At 42.7% G+C, this 20,562-nt stretch overlaps 1 protein-coding gene across 1 annotated transcript in view; it reads left to right on the forward strand.

Moving 5' to 3' along the window:
* Positions 1-20,562, forward strand: part of hydin (HYDIN axonemal central pair apparatus protein) — a 915,145-nt gene that overhangs the window by 41,895 nt on the left and 852,688 nt on the right. The window contains exon 4 of the mRNA XM_043707374.1: positions 15,416-15,535. Coding sequence (XP_043563309.1) covers positions 15,416-15,535 — 120 coding nt within the window. The remainder of the gene's footprint in view (positions 1-15,415; positions 15,536-20,562) is intronic.

The raw sequence follows: 20,562 nt of genomic DNA on the forward strand, positions 1-20,562 counted from the left end.
AAGTCACTGTTGGAATATTGCGTGCAATTCTGGTCACCTTCCTATCGGAAAGATGTTGTGAAACTTGAAAGGGTTCAGAAAAGATTTACAAGGATGTTGCCAGGGTTGGAGGATTTAAGCTATAGAGAGAGGCTGATCAGGCTGTGGCTGTTTTCCCTGGAGCGTCGGAGGCTGAGGGGTGACCTTATAGAGGTTTACAAAATTATGAGGGGAATGGATAGGATAAATAGACAAAGTCTTTTCCCTGGGGTCGGGAGTCCAGAACTAGAGGGCATAGGTTTAGGGTGAGAGGGGAAAGATAGAAAAGAGACCTAAGGAGCACCTTTTTCATGCAGAGGGTGGTACGTGTATGGAATGAGCTGCCAGAGGATGTGGTGGAGGCTGGTACAATTGCAACATTTAAGAGGTATATGAATAGGAAGGGTTTGGAGGCATATGGGCCAGGTGCTGGCAGGTGTGACTAGATTGGGTTGGGATATCTGGTTGGCATGGACAGGTTGAACCGAAGGGTCTGTTTCCATGCTGTACATCTCTATGTCTATCCTCTTAAACTTAACGAGATGAATCACATGCGTACAGTGGCTACAAGAGCCAATCAGAGGCGGGATATTCTGTGGTGATTAATTTTTTTCACCATCTACAAGACACAAGTCAATCATATAATGGAAAACTGTCCACTTCCTGGATAAATTTTCCAGCAACGATTCAAAAATATCAACACTATTTTAGACAAAGCAGCTCCTATGATTGGTGCCCTGTCAACCACAACTTAATCATTCATCCCATCCACATGGTGTCTACAGTGAATACCACCTACAAAATGTGTTGTTCCTTCAATAGCACAGTCCCAATCTGCGACCTCTACCACCCTGAAGAGCAAGCACAACAGATGGTCCAAAGCAAAACAGTCAGAATCACATAGTGAGGAGGGAACAATAACTTTCTTTTGGTTCATTGCCTTCTCTTGAAGAGACAACTTTATACCGTCGTGTTTAACACAAGTAGTGAAAATACCGAAAAACTGGAGGAAGATATGATGAAATGGAAGTAGAATTTTTTCTGCATTTAGTGATTGTGATTCACATAATGGTGTGTTCTTTTATCTGCTCTGGCCAAAGGATTAGCTTTTAAAGGAGGCCATTACAAAGGTGAGTTAATAACCAAGGGATACTTAGTGCATATGTCCCATGTAACACAGATTCAGAGGAGTCATTATTTGGAGGTGCTGGTGTTGGACTGGGATGTACAAAGTTAAAAATCACACATCACCAGGTTGTAGTCCAACAGGTTTTTTTTTTGGAAGCACTAGCTTTCGGAACTAGTGCTTCCAAATAAACCTGTTGGACTATAATCTGGTGTTGTGATTTTTAGCTTCAGAGGAAGAAACAAAGAGCTTCTGCCAATATTCAAATTTCTTTGTTGCTTAGAAACCTTGGAGCAAAAAAAAAGTGGGGCAAGCAAAGCAAGAACAAATTTAGGGGGAGTTTTGAATGTCAATAGTGATTTCATATTTTCATTGGCACTGCAAGTATTACACAGTATCTTAAAATTGGTTTGAAAGATTAGCAATAGAATGTAAAGTTCTTCTCCATGTTAATCTTGTTTGTCATCCTGCAACAAAGGTATTTAAAAATTGAATATTGGAAGCAAATTTCCTGCAGCAAATATGCCTTCAAAATTCCACCTTAATCTGTGAAAATTGTCCTAAACACATTTTGCTCAGGCCCATTGCTTTCCAAAATTAGCCTTTGTGATGTGCTGAAGTTTGTTATTGTCACTAAAAATTATTTTCTGGGTTAAGCAAGCAAGCATTGGGACGGTCAAACTAGAAATGATTATCAAATGCTTCTGGGATTCTGATTTTCCCACTGATGCTGAGGGTGACCATGGTCCTGAGGCAATAGATGACAATCATGAGTCCTCTTGAATTTGTGTGTGAAGCTGTCAGAGCACAATCAATCAATGGGTCCTTGTCAAAGGATTCGCATGTGATCTCCATTCTAATTTCTCCTTGACACTGGTGTGCTGACAGCAAATGACTTTCAGTCGGAGAATTGGGAAAGCAACCTTGTGGATAAATGTTGCATGATTAAGCAGTCGGTGCTTGCATCGTACTGGTGTGGATTCTGAAGAAGGTGGCACTGTAATGTACAATCTGTGGCCATAAAATTCAGTAACCAAGAGTTAATGACAACAGACTATAATTTGGCTCACTAGCAAACAAATGTATCAAAGTCACAAACTTGTGGATTTAGTTCCTTTTATTAAGTTATTGATATATTTATAGCAAAAATACTTTGAAAGTCAAGTAAGTTTTAACTTTTTGACAATTAAAATTATGTTTCTTTTGGTGTGCTGGCATAAAAACTAAATTGTGTTGATTTTTCTGATATCCGATGGTGGGAATAAAGCTGGAAACTTCAAAGCAGTTTGAGCGTAGTTGGTTGGGGGGATGGGCGGTGGGTGGAGAGAGAGGCTATGCCTCTGAAAGTGGTTTGATGTGTTGAATGAGGATAGAAGGTTGGAGAGTTTGGATGAGAAAATAAGAAGAAATTTAAAAAGTGAAACCAAAAAATTATGAAACCTTCATATCTATCCAGCAAATTGCTCATATCTGCCCTGTACACAAAAAGTAGGCCAATTTTAATCCACTCAGTTAGTGTCCCATCAGACTACTTTTAATCATCAATAAAGTGATGAAAAGTGTCATTGACAGAACTATAAAGTGGCTCTTGTTCGACAATAACATTTTCACGGGTGGCCAATATGTGTTTTGTCTGCATCACTTGGCTCTTGACCTCATCCGAGCCTCAGTTTAACTGGGGACTTAAGAATTTAACACCACAAGACGACAGTGATTTCTCTTGACTGTAAAGCAGCATATGACCACATGTGGCAACAAAGAGCCCTAATCCAAATGAAGCAAGGAAATTAAGCATAACCTTCCTCTGGCTGGAGTCAGCAGAAAAGAAAATGTTAGTGGTCATTGAAGGCTAAGTATCTCAGCCCCAGTGCTGATCTTCCTCAGGGCAGTGTCTAACTATCTTCAAGGTGCTTCATTAATACTTTTCCTTCAACATGTGGTCAGAAAGGGGTATATTGGGTATGTGAGAAATCCACCACATGCAGATTTCCCATGCAAACCACAGTTCAGACTGATTTGGAACTCCATCACTATTCTATCATCTCTGGTTCAAAACAATAGAATTCAGCCCTTAATAGCACAATGACCACATCTATATCACATGAACTACAGTGACTCAAAAAGCTGATATCTCAAGGCAATTGAGATGGGCAATAAATGCTGATCATATCAGTATTTATGTCATATTAGTTGACATTTCATCCACAGATAAAATAGGATGAGGATTTAGATGTACAAGGATGTCAGCTATTTGAAGAACTGAATGAAAGCAATAAACTTTGCTTGTTTATTTCTAAGGATAACATGCTGAAACAAAAATACTTATTTCAATTCTGTGGTTCAATATTGGGATCCATTTTAGAAATATCCAAAAAGGAAACTTAAATAATTACATATACATAGCAAGGTCAGTCACTGAACTTTGAGCAGCATTTCCAGGCATGAATTTGGTCATGGCCATTTCTGCAAATCTACTACAAACTTATGATAATAATACAGGTACAGTATCTCACATCTGGCAACTTCTGGACTGAGGCGATGTCTGAGTTTGAGTATTGCCAGATTTCGGTGGGCATTATTGGCAGTGAATAGATGAGGTTGCTTGCAGGATGGATGAGTGTAGGAAAATGTGGTACATGAAGACGAGAAGCTGATGACTCGTCTAGGGTCACACTGTGCCATAGAGTCATGGAGCACATAACACGGAAACAGACCCTTTGGTCCAATTTGTTCATGCCGACCAAATTTCCCAAACTTTTCTATTCACATATCTGTCCAAATGTCACTGAGTCATAAAGCACAGGAACAGACCCTTCAGTCCAACCAGTCCATGCTGACCAGGTTTCCCAAATTAAACTATGCTTCTGGCCCATATCCCTTCAAATCTTACCTGTTCATGTACTCATCTAAATGTCCTCTAAACATTGTTGTACCCGCATCCACCACTTCCTCTGGAAGTTCATTCCACACACAAACCACCCTTTGTGTTTAAACAATTGCTCCTCAGGCTCCTTTTAAATCTTTCTCTTCTTGCCTTAAAAATATGCCCCCTAGCTTTGAACTCCCCCACCCTAGGGGAAAGACCTTTATATTCACCTTATCTATGTTGCTCATGATTTTGTAAACTTCTATAAGGTCACTCCTCAAACTCTTATGCTCCAGTGAAAAAAGTCCCAGTTAATTTTTATTATTCAAATCCTCCAGTTTTAGCAACATCCTGGTAAATCTTTTCAGAATCCTCTCCAATTTAATTATATTTTTTCTATAGTATGGTGAGCAGAACTGTATACAGTACTCCAAAGGTGGCCTCACCAACATCCTATACAATCTCAAGATGACATCCCAATTCTTATATTCAGTGGTCTGAGCAATGAAGGAAAGTGTTCTAAACGCTTTCTTAACCACCCAGTCGACCTGTGACACAACTTTCAAGGAACCATATATCCGAACCCCGAGGTGTCTCTTTTCAACACATCTATCCATGGCCCTACCATTAGCTGTAAGTACTGCCCTTGTTTGTTTTACCAAAATGCAATACCTTACACTTATCCAAATTAAACTCAATCTGGCACTCCTCAGCCCATTTGCCAATTGATCAAGATTCTGTCGTAATCTTGATAACCTACCCCACAATCAACTATACCACCAATTTCAGTGTCATCTGCAAACTTACTAACCATTCCTCCTAAATTCTCATCCAAATCATTTATATAAATGACAAACAACAGTTAACTCACGGTTAACTCATACCCATGTATTCTTTGTTTTAAAATTGCCACAAAGCATTACAACTCAAAATAAAATCCTTATTAGTTTTTTATTGACTGGTTGCTTTTTTTTGCTGTCTGGTCTGAACTGGGACAAGAGCTGAAAATGTGTTGCTGGAAAAGCGCAGCAGGTCAGGCAGCATCCAAGGAACAGGAGTTTCAAGTGACGGCGGATGATGCGCTGTACATGGAGATTGGTGGGGTGGTAGGTGAGGACCAGTGGGGTTCTGTCCTGGTGGCGGTTGGAGGGGCGGGGCTCAAGGGCGGAGGAGCGGGGAGTGGAGGAGATGCGGTGGAGGGCACTGTCGACCACGTCGGGGGGGAAATTGCGGTCCTTGAAGAAGGGGGCCATCTGTGTTGTACGTATTTTGAACTGGTCCTCCTGGGAGCAGATGCGGCGGAGACGAAGGAATTGGGAGAGCGGGAAGTGGAGGAGATGCGGTGGAGGGCACCGTCGACCACGTCGCCTTCCTGACCTGCAGTCTTCTTCTTGTCCTCTCCGCCTCCATCCTACTCCGACCTATCACCCTCACCTTGACCTCTTTCCACCTATCACATTTCCCACGCCCCTCCTCCACGTCCCTCCTCCCTACCTTTTATCTTCTCCTGCTGAACACTCTCTGCTCATTCCTGAAGAAGGGCCTGTGCCCGAAACGTCAATTCTCCTGTTCCTTGGATGCTGCCTGACCTGCTGCGCTTTTCCAGCAACACATTTTCAGCTCTGATCTCCAGCATCTGCAGTCCTCACTTTCTCCCTGAACTGGGACAAGCCAGTCAGTAAACATATTGATTCCAGTTTTTTCACTGACATTCCAAAGGTCTCTCATTTGATTGAATCCTAGTTATATTTGTATCACATGATATGTACTTTCTGCTGAAATTGTTTTCAAGCAACATCACTAGCTTTTAATACCTGGACCAACTTTCCATTTGAGGTTGAGACCCTGTGATGGGTTCAAGTGCAGTCCTGACCCTGCATAATGCTGGGAATAGTGACTTGACAGCATTTTTCCTGAACTTGCCAATTAGCTCACTGTTTAATTGAGAAGGGCAGGTAGATTCCAGAAACCGGAGGGCCAAAAGTAGGATGAGCACTGCCGCTATCTCTCTGTCTGTCTGTCTGTCTCTCTCACACACACACTCAAGTGCAGTCCTGACCCTGCATAATGCTGGGAATAGTGACTTGACAGCATTTTTCCTGAACTTGCCAATTAGCTCACTGTTTAATTGAGAAGGGCAGGTCGATTCCAGAAACCGGAGGGCCAAAAGTAGGATGAGCACTGCCGCTATCTCTCTGTCTGTCTGTCTCTCTCACACACACACTCCTTCTCCACCTCATTTCCCACCAACACACCTTTTCTTCTCTTTCCCACCAATACACCTTTTCTTCTCAGGCCATGTTTAGGTGCTACAATGTGAGGCCTGGAGATTGACCTTAATAAGACTCTTCATTAACTTAATTGGCTGCTTGTGGATGGGAAACTGTTCTACTCTTGACCTTGATTATAACAGCAGTGCTGGTGTAGCTGCAGCACAAGGATTGCAATGTTCATAAAGGCAACTCACTGCCACCTTCTCAAAGGCAATTCTCAGCAGTGACATATCCCAAGAATTAATTTAAAAAAAACTTTTCGCCTGGCTTTCATTATTCTCAACTGTCTTAAATTTATCCGAAACTTCAGGTCATTTGTTTCTTATCTATTCTCTTTGGTTGAGAACATCCATGCCTAAATTTTAATTGTTCTTTGTACTATTTCAGTTCTTAAAATGATTGACTTTGGGACTTCCAGGCATTTGTTTGTTTTTACACTGTTCTACATTTGTAGGATTGATATAATATTATATTTTTTTGGCATAATATTGTATGTTGATCATGTCTAATAAGACTCATATGATATGCCAATAAAATGACAATTGAGAAGTGAGAAAAATAATTATAAACCAGTCTGAATTTCCCTTAATTTGTATTTGTGAACATCCTAACGATGCTTTAAAATTTGCTAAAATGAATAAATAATACTGGAGCCACAAGTGAATATGTAGGAGAGTTAAATATTCCTCACAGACCATTTACTGCATGCAAGGAGGTCATTCGGCTCATCCATACCAGCTGTACAGTATTGATTCAGCTTAAACCTATTGTGCTGCTCTTGTCATTGCATTGAGCCTGCAGCATCCCAACTTCATATGCTAATATTTCTAAAAATGCAGTGTGGTTTTCTGCTTCTGCTACTTTTTTGAAAAGTGAGTTCCAGATTCCCCATCACCTACTGGGTGAAAACATCCCTTAAATGTTTCTGCCAAATCATGTTAAATTTATTCTACCTGGTTATTGAAGTACATAATCTATTCTGTTCAGGCTGTTTGTAATTTTATACACTGAGTTAAATCTTCTTCAGTTTCTTCTGTTCCAAAGACAAGAATCCCAGCCTTTTCAATCATTCATCATGATTAAAATCTTCCATTCTTAGTCTCTTAAATCTCCAGTGCACCTTCTCTGATGAGTTCTTACCTTGCCAGTAATTGGTGACCAGCATTATACTTGGGACTCTAGCTGTGGCCTAGCAGGTGTTCTATACAATTCCAGTGTATACTCTTTGCTCTTGTGTTCTTTGCCTCAGCTAACAAAGGAACACATCCCATATGCTTTCTTAAGTCCTTATTCTACCTGCCCTGCTGTCTTCAGGGATTGTAGACCGGCACTCCAATGTCCCTTTGTTCTTCAACAGTTCTCAGTTTTCTATCATATATTGTGCATTGTCTTGTCTTTTCTTCCCAAGTAGATTTCCTGACACTTTGTCTGATTGAGTTCCATTTGCTACTTTTTTCTGCCCATCTTCTAGTTCATTGGTTTCTTCCCGTAGTCTACAGCACTTTTCCCCCAAATCAGTCACATTGTCTTTTCTTATTTCATCTGCAAACATCTTAATCATGTCCCCTACATTTAAATCAAAATAACTGATATATAGCATGAAAAGCAGGAACTCAGCACTGAGACGTTTGGAACTCCACAACAGACTCCAACACATATTAGCTTTCTTGCCACTGAGTTAATTTTAAATCCAATATGCCTCTTTCCTGTGGATACAGTGATTTTTACTTCCCTGACCAGCCTATCATATGGGACCTTATCAAATATTTGCAAATATCCGAGATAAATACATCAAATGTGTCACCTCATCAACTTTCTTGAAAAAATGCATTTGAGTTAGTCAGATACAACCTTTTTTTTTAATAAATCCAGACTGTCTGTCTTTGATTAATCTCTGCTTTTCCATGTGACTGTTTGTACTGCCAAAAGGTGTGCCGCTGGAAAAGCACAACTAGTCAGGCAGCATCCGAGGAGCAGGAGAGCCGATGTTTTTTCCACATCAGGAATGTGTGGTGGGGGCAAGGGGGCTGAAGGATAAATGGGAGAGGGATGGGGCTGGGGAAGGTAGCTAGGAATGTGATAGGTAGATGAAGGTGGGGGAAGGGGAGGTGATGGTGATAGGTCGGAGTGGAGAGTGGACTGGTTAGGTGGGAAGGAAGATGGACAAGTAGGACAATTTAAGAGAGTGATTCTGAGTTGGAGGGTTGGATCTGGGATCTCCTGTTCCCTGGATGCTGCCTGACCTGCTGTGCTGTTCCAGCAATAAAGTTTCAACTGGTTAGGTGGGAAGGAAGATGGACAAGTAGGACAATTTAAGAGAGTGATTCTGAGTTGGAGGGTTGGATCTGGGATAATGTGAGGGGAGGGGAAATGAGGAAGCTGCTGAAATCAACATTGATTCCATGTGGTTGGAGGGTCCCAAGGAAGAAGATGAGGTGTTCTTCCTCCAGTCGTGGGTAGTTTGCATTTGGCGGTGGAGGAGGCCCAGGACTTGCATGTCCTTGGCGGAGTGGGAGGGGGAGTTGAAGTGGTTGGCCACAGGGCGGTGGGGTTATTTGGTGATTGTGTCCTGGAAATGTTCTCTGAAATGTTCCGCAAGTTGGAGTCCTGTCTCCCCAATGTAGAGGAGACCACATCAAGAGCAACAGACACAGTAGATAAGGTGTTTTTATGTGTAGGAAAATCTCTGCTGGATGTGGAAAGATCCTTTGGGAGGTGAGCAGGGAGATGTGGGCACAGGTTTTACATGTCTTGCGGTGGCAAGGGAAGGTGCTGAGAATGGACAGTGAGTTGGTGGGGGGCCTGGACCTAATGAGGGAGTCGCAGAAAGAATGATCTCTGTGGAATGCTGAAAGGGGTGGGGAGGGAAATATATCTCTGGTGGTAGGATCTGACTGGAGGTGGTGGAAATGATGGAAGATAATGTGTTGTATCTGGAGATTGGTGGGGTGGAAGGTGAGGACAGGGGATGGGTGCAGGAGGGGGTTCTATCCTTGATGCGTTTGGAGGGTGGGGTTCAATGGCAGAGGTGCAGGAAGTGGAGAAAATGCACTGGAGGGAATTGTTGACTGTGTGGGAGGGGAAATTGCGGTCCTTGAAGCAGAGGCCATCTGGGGTGGAATTGATCCTCCTGGGATCAGATGCAGCAGAGGCAAAGAAATTGGGAATGAGGGATAGCATTTTTATGGGGTGGGGGTGGGAAAAGGTGTAGTCTAGTGGCTGTGGGAGTCAGTGGGTTTGAAGTTGATGTCCGTTTTGAATTGGCCAATAGAAATGGAGATGGAGATGGAGAGATCCAGGAAGGGGAGGGAGGTGTCCGAGATGGTCCAGGTGAACTTGAGGTTAGGGTGGAAGGTGTTTCTGAAGTTGTTGAACTGTTCAACTTCCTCGTGAGAGCATGAGGTGTGCTAATACAGTCATCAATGTAATGGAGAAAAAGGCGGGGAATAGTGCCAGTTAACTGCGGAAGGTGGACCCGACAAAAAGGCAGGCATAGCTGGGCCCGAACTGATGCCCATGGCTACCCCTTTGGTCTGAAGGAAGTCGGAGAATTGAAAGGAGAAATTATTGAGGGTGAGGACCAGATCAGCCAGTCAAATGAGTGTGTTGGTGGAAGGTTGGGTCGGCGGGAGAAGAAGAAACGGAGAGTTCCAAGGCCTTTTTCATGGTGGATGGACGTTTACAGGGAGTGGATGTCCATGATGAAGATAAGGCAATTGAAGGCCGGGGAACCAAAAGTCATGGAGGAGATGGAGGGCGGGATGGTGTCTTGAATGTATGTGGCGAAGACCTGGACCAAGGGGGACAGGACGGTGTCAAGGAAGGCAGAGATAAGTTGGAGATGATGGGTCAACCGGGGTAGTCAGGTTTGTGATTTTTGGGTAAGAGTTACACCCGGGTGGTGCGGATTTCCCGGACTGTGAGGTTGAAGGCTGTGGATGGTAGATCCCCTGAGGTGATGAGGTTATGGATGGTGCAGGAAATGATAATCTGGTGATGGGAGATGAGGTTGTGGTCAAGGGGGCAGTAGGAGGAGGTGTCCGCGAGTTGGCACCTAGCTTTAGCAGTATTCAGTGTGCTAAACTACCACTGCGCCCCACCCCCCCCCAGTTTGTCAGCTGGTTTGATAGTGAGGTTGGGATTGGAGTGGAGAGCTGCGTGTTGCGAGGTTGAGAGGTTGGAGTGGGTGGGAGGTGTGTACAGGCTGAAGTGGTCAATGTTGCAGCGGCAGTTGGAGATGAAGAGATCAAGGGTGGGTGGCAGTCCAGCACGGGCTGTACAAGTGGATGGAATTTGTTGGAGGTGGGTGAAGGGGTCCTCAGAAGGTGGCTGGGAGTCCTGGTGGAAAAAGTAGGCACGGAGGCTGAGGCGGAGGAAGAAAAATGTGATGTCACAACGCATGTTGAATTTGTTGATCTGGGAGCGTAGTGGGATGAAGGTCAGGCCTTTACTAAGGACTGATCATTCATCCTCAGTGATGGGGAGTCTTGAGGGTTGTTGGAAACACTGCAGGGCTTGGGTCTGGGACCTGGTATAGAGCTGGTGTTGGGATTGGGGACGGAGACTATCTCTGAGGTGGGTGCTGGGTGACATCACCAAAGGAAGTGACGCACACCATGGGGATCAGGGGGACGGAGACGGTGATTCAGTAGCATCCATGGAGGCAGAAGTGACGTTCCGTGTGGCGTTTGTGATATCTTCAGCAGCTGTTGCGTGTTCGTCAGCAGTGGGGGGCGGAAGTGGCTGAGGCAACACCACTATGGTGGTTGGAAGTGACATGATGGGTAGTCTTCGCAGTGGGATCGGCGGCGGTTGTCTTGGTGGCAATCACAGAGGTGGTGGTCCTGGTGGTGATCGTGGAGGTAGTGGCCAGGTCTGTGGGGCGGCAGGGATGGAAGTGCCATCATTGTTTGCTGTGGGTGGTGGCTGTAGCAGCCGCGTGACTAATGGTGTCCGAGCAGTTCCGAAGGCCAGGAGAAGGTTCTGGAATGATCAAGGCATCCAGCGTTTGGAGGTAAGTTTGTGAACGTTTAATGTACTTGCGTTCCTTGATGTCCAATAAGCTGGAGTGCTAATGGCATCCGTGTAGTTCCAAAGGCTGTGAGAAGGTTCTGGAATGATCGAGGAGTCCCAAGTTTGGAGGTAAGTACGTGAAAGTTTGGTGTACTTAAGTTTCTTGATGTTCGATAAGTTGGAGTTGCTAGTGGCGTTCGAGCGGTTTATACTGTCACTCAATTTTCTTTTGTCAATAATTTGCCCAATGTTAAGGCAAGGCTGACTGTCCAGTAATTACTTGCTTTATCTCTTCCTCCCTTTGTAAACAAGATTACAATGTCAGCAATCCTCCAGATCCCTGACACTATGCCTGTGGCCAGAGAGAATTGGAAAATGATGAAAGTAACAAATGCTGGAGATCACAGTGGGTCAGACAGCATCCGTTAAGAGACAGCAAGGGGCTAATGTTTCAAACGTAGATGACTGTTTATTAGAGCTGAAGTGAAATGTGCAGGGGACAGCATTTATGCTATGGTTTTGGACGGTTGGAGATAGTGGGTGGAGGGTGCTGATGGAGAAAAGATGTTAATTGTTCAGATTAATTGATTGGAATGTGAGAATGGCAGAACAATGGAATGCCTCCTGCCAGACTTGAAAGGACAGTAAGTGGAACAGTGGGAGAGGAGGACATGATAATAAACAGAAGAAAGGGAAGAAATGGGAGTTAGTTCAGAATTTAAAGGTGTTGAACTCGATGTTAGGATCAGAAGGCTGTAAGTGTGCCTGGTCTGAAGCTGAGATATTGTTCCTTCAGTTTGCACTGAGATTCACTGGAAGACTGCAGCATGTTGAGGACAGACATGGGCATGTGAGCTGGACACTGTGTTAAAATGACCGGCTATGGGAAGGTCGGGGTCCTGCTTGCGCACAGACCAGAGGTGTTCCATAAAGCAGTGACCCAGTCTGCGTTTGGTTTCTCCAGTGTAAAGTAGGCCACATTGGGTGCAGTGAATACAATACACAAGATTGGAGGAGGTACAGGTGGAATGCTGTTTCACCTGGAAAGACTGTTTAGGCCCGAGGATGGTGAGCAGGGAGGTGAAGGTGTTGCACCTTCTGCAGTTACATAGGAAGGTGCCATTGAGAGGAGGGGTGGTGTTAGTGGTTGTGGAATGGACTAAGGTGTCATGGAGGGAATGATCCTTGAGAAATGCAGACGGAAGCGTGAGGGGAAGATGTGTTTGGTGGTGATGTTCTGCTGGAGTTGTCTGAAATGGCAGAGAAAGATCCTTTGAATGAGGAGGCCAGTGGGGTGAAAAGTGTGGACGAGGACACTGCTTTTTCATCCTTCTCAGTCTGGGATATAATTCATGCAGTCAGTTTACTCTTTTTTATTATTATTGCTGCTTTTCTTGGCTTTTAAATTTGTGGGTGTGCCTCACCCAACTGGATCATGAGAAATACAATCTTCCCCTTTTTCTCCACCAGAGATAAGATACTCAACTGTGGCCACTGAAAATGATAGGAAATATGAAAGGTCACAAAATGACTCTACAGAGATTACTTTCTCCCTGTCCATAAGCCACCTATTTTGAAATGGCAGCAAACAACAGTGTGACCTGGATCAAGACAAGGCTCAGGTTTTTGTGGCTAGTACTGAATGAAGACAGTTGAGTTCAAGACAAATTACCTATTTTTCCATAACAGATCATCTTAGTTCAACTTGCCTGAAAATGTTTCATTTTTAAATTTTGTGTTACAGAAAGTCTGAGTGAAGTGATATGTGTTCCAAGTGAACAGTACTGTTTATCCCCTCAGACAGAAGTGGGTACTGCAGATGCTAGAGATTAGAGTGGTGCTGGAAAAGCACAGCAGGTCTGGCAGCATCTAAGGAGCAGGAAAATTGAAATTTCGGGCAAAAGCCCTTCATCAGGAAGGGCTTTTGCCCGAAATGTCGATTTTCCTGCTCCTCGGATGCTGCCCGACTTGCTGTGCTTTTCCACTATGTACCTGCACTCCAAGGTCTCTTTGTTCAGCAACACTCCCTAGGACCTTACCATTAAGTGTATAAGTCCTGCTAAGATTTGCTTTTCCAAAATGCAGCACCTCGCATTTATCTGAATTAAACTCCATCTGCCACTTCTCAGCCCATTGGACCATCTGGTCCAGATCCTGTTGTAATCTGAGGTAACCCTCTTCGCTGTCCACTACACCTCCAATTTTAGTGTTATCTGCAAACTTACTAACTGTACCTCTTAAGCTCGCATCCAAATCATTTATGTAAATGACAAAAAGTAGAGGACCCAGCACAGATCCTTGTGGCATTTCACTGGTCACAGGCCTCCAGTCTGAAAAACAACCCTCCACTGCCACCCTCTGTCTTCTACCTTTCAGCCAGATCTGTATCCAAATGGCTAGTTCTCCCTATATTCCATGAGATCTAACCTTGCTAACCAGTCTCCCGTGGGGAACCTTGTTGTGAATGCCTTACTGAAGTCCATATAGATCACATCCATCACTCTGCCCTCATCAATCTTCTTTGTTACTTCTTCAAAAAACTCAATCAAGTTTGTGAGACATGATTTCCCATGCACAAAGTCGTGTTGACTATGTTTTGGTGTGTGCTTTTTCACATTTACTGTGCGGGTTTATGAACTTGATTGGTGGGGCTCACAGTGAGATGGCATTTACCAGAATTTGCTGGTACCTTAGTCAGCAATTTGTGGACTTTTTTCAGCTAAATACTCATCTGACCATGGGCACTAGCATCACTATAATTTTGACAGAAAAATCTGGGCAATTATTTCCAGCTTCACTGGTGTGCATAAATTGTCTCAAATGCTTATTTTCTTGGAGAATATTAGCCTTTATTCTCTGTTACCAGGTCTAAAAAAATGATCTTTACAAAGGAAAGGAATGTTGAGAACTAGATAGTCTGCAGGGAATGGATTTGTTCAATAATTATTTCTGTCAGGTTTCTTTTTTATCACTTTATTCTTGTCGTGACTCTTTGCTGGGGAATGGTTTCATGGCAGCTGGTTTACCTGTTTTAATTATTCTAACCCACACAGCATTAAACAGTGAGCACTGACAGTAGCTGCAACATCGGAATTGAGATCCATCAAAAATTACTATTTCAAGTACCATGAAACTTTCTTAGTTGTTATATGCTTTTCCAACTTATATCTTTTTTATAATGAAAACTAATGCACAAAATTATTTTGCTTCTCAGCTAGGTATTTAAAAAAAACAAATTAGTGCACAGTTTGTTGTTTAGAAACAAAAAAAAATTACGTGCAAGAAGTCAGCAAGATTTTCAAACTCTCAGTCGCTACAATCTAGAAGACAAGGGCAGCAGATACATGGAAATGCAAGTTCCCCACCGAGTCACACACAAACATGACTTGGGAATAAATTGTGTTGATGGGTCAAAATCCTGGAACTCCCTCCTTAACAGCATTCTAGGTTCTCTATACCCCAATGGTTGTAGCTGTTTAAGAAGGCAACATGCCACCATCTTATCCAGGTCAATTAGAGGTGAGAAGTCCATGTCTGATGAAGGGAGGAAAAAATTGTAAGCTTGACCTGTAAATTTCAGGCCTCACTTCTGTCTCTGTCAGGTGGAACAAATTCCACCAATCGTCTGAACACTTTGCATTTTGTATTTAATGGGGAGGTGATGGCACAGCAGTATTATGGATTAACTTGGCCCAAGTATTCATCTGGGGATCAGAGTTCCAATTCCCCCATGGCAGATGGTGGATTCGAATTCAATAAAACTTTGGAATTAAGAGTCTAATGGTGGCCATTGTTAATTTTTGGAGAAGTCCATCTTGTTCAATAATGTCCTTTAGGGAAGAAAACTGTCATCTGTACCTGGTCTGATCTACATGTGACTGCAGATCCATAGCAATGTAGTTGACTTTCAACCGCTCTCTGGGCAATTAGGAATTGTTAATAAATGTTGCCCGGGCTAGTGATGCCCTCATCCTGTGAATGAATAATATTGTACTTACATCTGATCGTAAAGGTTGTATATACATAAAGTCTGATATAAATATTGGATACGTGAAGTTTATAATGTTGCATTCTCACTTAGTCTGTAGAGATTAATGTTGACTTTGCTTTCTTTTGCAGTTCTCCATGTTGGACACTGACAGGCCAATATTTCAGCCATTCCCATCAGAAATTGTCTTTCAAAACTATGAACCTTTTGAAACCCTTGAGGTTCCTCTGATTCTGCGGAACCATGATCAGGTAAGTAAAGATAATTGGAATTTTTTTCTTTGTTGTGTACGTGAAGGCATGTGGTTAAGAAAGATTAAATGTGGTTCATCTAATCATGAACTCAACATCAAGCATTTGGACCTGGATTTTAATCCTTAAGGCATGTAGTGGAGTTGGGAAAATTTCTATCTTGGCTCACCTGCCTTGGAAGAAAGTGGCTCTGGAGACATGATCTTCAGTGTGAGGGAGGATTCAGGCTGCATTTGATTCAGCCGACCCGTGAAAGAGCTCCAAGGTAGCCGTACGCCAAGCTGAGTGCTGAGGCAGCCTCTTTAAAAAGCCTGTCTAAATCCTGTAGGATCTTGTCCTTGTTGTAGTGACAAATGTATGACCTGCCAACCCGCATACCCAGAGGGCCGGAGCTGTCACAGAAGTGTACAGCATAGAAAATGTCATCTGGTCCATTGCATCTATGCCAGTCGAAAACAATCACTTAACATTTGCCTTGTGGCATCTGTTCCACCTCATGCTCCTCCACCCATTCCATGCTCTTGCCTGCCCCCCAGCTCATCCTCATGCCAGGCAATGGCACTTCCATGGAGAAAGTGAGGATTGCAGATGCTGGAGATCAGAGTTGAGAGTGTGGTGCTGGAAAAGCACAACAGGTCAGGCAGCATCCGAGCAGCAGGAGAACCGATGTTTCAGGGAATAGCCCTTCATCAGGAATTTCCATGGCACTTCCATGCCAGTTCACCTACTACATAGGTATAGAAGCAATGAGCCCAATGATGACATTGGGATGATTAAAAACAAAAGCCATTCTTCCATAATTTTACATTATTTTGACAAACATCCCTTTTCTATAGTATAATAGAAATGTAAATCATCCTGACCCTTTGAAGTAGCAATGGCAGAAATTCTAAGCTCTTGAATCTCTTAGTTCTGTGCAAATAAGGCTTAAGCAATTGACAACAGAGAGCCAGAGTTGTCAGTCAGCACTATTTTCTCCATGCCTCAAGATTTTGAACAGATTAGTGGCTTTCTGAGTTCTTAGCAAAGCTTTATTATAATACATTTTGGGCTGAGAGGGGCTATGAGCAGGATTCCTTCATGTCGGCTTTGGTTCACAACACCTGTGAGGATTGTCGAATGCAGGCTCACGAAGCTCTGGGAATGGATTAGTCATCCTGGAATTGGGACATATCTGCAGTTTAAAAGGGTTCCCACATCATTTCAACACCGTGAAAATCCAGGCCTTATCTTTTATGGGAAGTCTGAATCTGAAAGCAGATGAAGTAAAACCAGAACATACATCTCCAATCTCTATATTCAACTACCAACACTTCTCCCCTTAACTGACAACAATGGACCTGACCACACCAGCACAGAAACGATCATTTTCAAGGCTTTTGGAGGTTTGTTTATTTGTGCTTGCTTATCTTCTCCAATCCCATTTTCAATCAGATGTTTATCTCGCCCTTTTTTTTTGGAAGGAGTTAATTGTAGAAAGAGTTCATTCATTCATTTCTCCCCATCCCAAATTCCTTTCTTCTGATCCCTAGGTTCCTTACTTTTGTTAATGTTGAATAAATATGTAAACAAGTCGGAGCTCACTGTCAAATAGGTTCCTTGGATCTACATCAGGAAGAAATTTGTTACAAGATCAATTTCTATGAGTATACTCCACTATTCTGCTCAATATTAATATTAAAATAATAATATTTGTTTCAATGTGATAGAATACTCTCAGCTTCCCTAGATGAGTACAACTCAAATCACACCAAAGAAACTCAGTACTATGTAGGAGAGTACAGTCTATTGTAGCCTATTCATCACCTTCAACAGTCACTCCCTTCACCACAAACACAGTGTGCAACAGTATGCACCATGTACAAGATGCATTGCAGTAATTCATCAGGGCTTCTTGGATAGCACCTTACAAACCCAGGACTTCGACTGCCCACAAGGCAAGAGTAGTAGAGCATGGGAATACCCGCATCTGCACGTCTGACTCCAAGACACACATTATATTCATATTATTTTTTGTTCTATCTACTTTGTATTGTGCAAGCCAGCCATCTGTAAATTTTGTAACATTTTGAAATAGTTCCAAGAGATTGCTGCATGTGACTGTTCAAATACATTAGTTGCATTCAATTTTAATACTGCTGACGAACAAGGGTTTGGCTTGTTGCAGGTTTTTACTAAGTTACACAAAACAGTTCCAGGGTTCCTGAATAGTCAGATTTAGGCAGTTGAACAAAGGCAATAGAAGAGAAGGTTGTTATTTTTGAATGACTAGCCAGTCGATTATACAGGAGTAGGAAGAAGAAGCCCATCCTGTAAAGGTGTTGCAGCAGCAACCTCTAAGTCATGAGGATGAAGAAGAAATCTGGGGAGGTAGGAGGTGCAGCTGAATGTTTGGGTTAGGGCTCAGGAAAAGGCATGGGAGTTGTGGGAGCTGGAAGAAGCCATGTCTTGTTAATGGTTCAATGCAGCAGTGAGTAAGAATAAAGGAAGCCCACAAACATGATTTGCTTTGTGCAGCTGAGAACTCAGAGGAACATAAATATAATACCAACTTGGTTAAGCTAGCTTAAGAAGTCCGTGACAGAGCAGTTTTTGGGGGAGTTCCAAAGCTAAATCTTGAACAGAGAAAAATATAAATTCTACGTAAAGTTTAATGACATTTGATTACCCATAGACCCACAGTGTCACTAACATCTGGGGGTTATCGTGCAATCTATGGGATTGATCTTGACTACATTTTCTGTTTGAAGTACTCTCTTGGGTGTTTAAACACAGCTTACTTGCCTCTCATATTTCCCTTCTGAATATTGGAAATAAGTTATACAGTCTTAGGGTCACACAGCACCAAAACAGATCCTTCAGTCCAACTCGTCCATGCTGACAGGGTTTCCCAAACTAACCAGTCCTATTTGCCTGCGACTGGCCCATATCTAAATCTTTTGTATTCGTACACCTGTCCAAATGTCTTTTAAATGCAAAAGTACCTGCATCTACCACTTCCTCTGGCAGTTCATTCCATATATGCACCACCCTCTATGTGAAAAGGTTAGACAAGTTTTATTTTTCACTTTTACACTATAGACATGCTGTCTCTGGGCAGTGGCAAAGTTCAGAATATACCAATGCCTTAGCCAATCAAAAGTTAACGGGGTCTCTTTTAGTATAACCATAAGAAATAGGAGTAGGGGTAGGCCATTTGGCCCATCGAACCTGCTCCACCATTCAATAGGATGATGACTGATTTGACATTCCTCACGTCCACTTTCCTGTCTGAGGAATGAGGACATGCCACAATCCAAAGGACTAGCCACGTTGCCATACATCAAGAACATTTCTGAACTGACAGCCAGACTACTACGACCCCTAGGACTCGTAACAGCACACAAACCAACAGCCACTCTCAGACAACAACTCACCAGGACAAAGGACCCGATACCCAGCATGAGCAAAACCAATGTAGTGAAATAAATCCCATGCAAGGACTGCACAAAACACTACATAGGACAAACAGGAAGACAGCTAACGATCCGTATCCATGAACATCAACTAGCCACGAAACGACACGACCAGCTATCCTTCGTAGTGACACACACAGATGACAAACATGAGTTCGACTGGGACAACACTACGATTATAGGACAAGCCAAACAGAGAACAGCCAGGGAATTCCTAGAGGCATGGCACTCATCCACAGATTCTATCAACAAACACAATGACCTGGACCCAATATACTGGCCACTGCAGCAGCTAGCTGGAACTGACAACCGGAGGCGGCAGGGACAAACCACTATAAATGACGGAGGAAACAACACAGAAGCGCTTCACAGGAGGCTCCCAAGCACTGAGGATGTCACCTAGACAGGGGACGAAATGTCTGCAACACAAATTCCCAGCTTGGTGAACAGAACCACAACAGCGAGCACCCGAGCTACAAATCTTCTCAGAAACTTTGAATATCATATTGGTTTTATGGAAGTAAAATCAAATTCTAACTTGGTCAATCCATAAGCTTGAACTATTTAAGAAAACATCTTTAATTTGGTTTACCTATCCATTAGTTATGGAACTGATTTTTCCAAACGAATGAAGCCTTTAGATGCAGCGTAGCAAGGAGCAAGTCGAGAACAATTCTCCATTGATTCCCTTAACATGGTACCTCTTTCATTTCTTTGTAAAGTCAGTCAATAAAGCAAAGTTTCTTTTCAATGTGTACTAAACATGTTGATTTAGAAATATTAATAATCAATTTTAGTTTTAACTATTAACCTTTCCACCTTGATCAGATGCTATTGAGGAAAGTCTGTACTTAATCATGGTAGAATTACAACTTCGAAAGAGAACATACAATCTTATGAATCGATGCCTGCTCACCCCAAGAACAATTCAGCAAGTCCCACTCCTCACCCATTTCCTGGAGTCCTCCAGTTTTTTTTCCATAGTTTTCTAATTAAAAAGACCTCACTGAATCTGCCTTCACAAATGCCCAGACAGTGCATTCCACACATTAATTGCTTTCTGCTTTATTAAAGTTCTGTTAGTCTTGGCTATTTTGCTGCTTACTTTATGCTGGTGTCCTGTAGTTCTTGACTCTTTTGCCATTGGGAAGTTTCTCTGAACTCCATCTGAACATTTTTCCAGCTCAGACGAAGGCCTTCCAGTCCATCATGTGTTGGCTGTAAGAGCAATGCATGGTGTAATTACACATCTGTTCTCTGTCACCCTGTACATTTTTCCTTTTCAGATAATGATCCAGTTTTGATTCATCAATTGAACCTGCTTTCGCCATGCTCATAGATAGTTATTTCTACATCCTAAGCACTCACAAATCCCCATGTTGTCGTTGCTTCTTGTGCCAATTAACTTAAATATGTTCTGTAGTATACCAAGTCATACCAGATTCGAAACATAAACTTAATTTCTTTCTCCACAGATGCTGCCAGAACTATTGAGTCACTCCAGCACTTTCTATGTTGTTTCAGATTTCTAGCATCTACAGTATTTTACTTTTATGACTTAAATCTGTCCTG

The sequence above is a fragment of the Chiloscyllium plagiosum genome, chromosome 17 (genome assembly GCF_004010195.1).
Source record: "Chiloscyllium plagiosum isolate BGI_BamShark_2017 chromosome 17, ASM401019v2, whole genome shotgun sequence".
Classification (NCBI taxonomy): Eukaryota; Metazoa; Chordata; class Chondrichthyes; order Orectolobiformes; family Hemiscylliidae; genus Chiloscyllium; species Chiloscyllium plagiosum.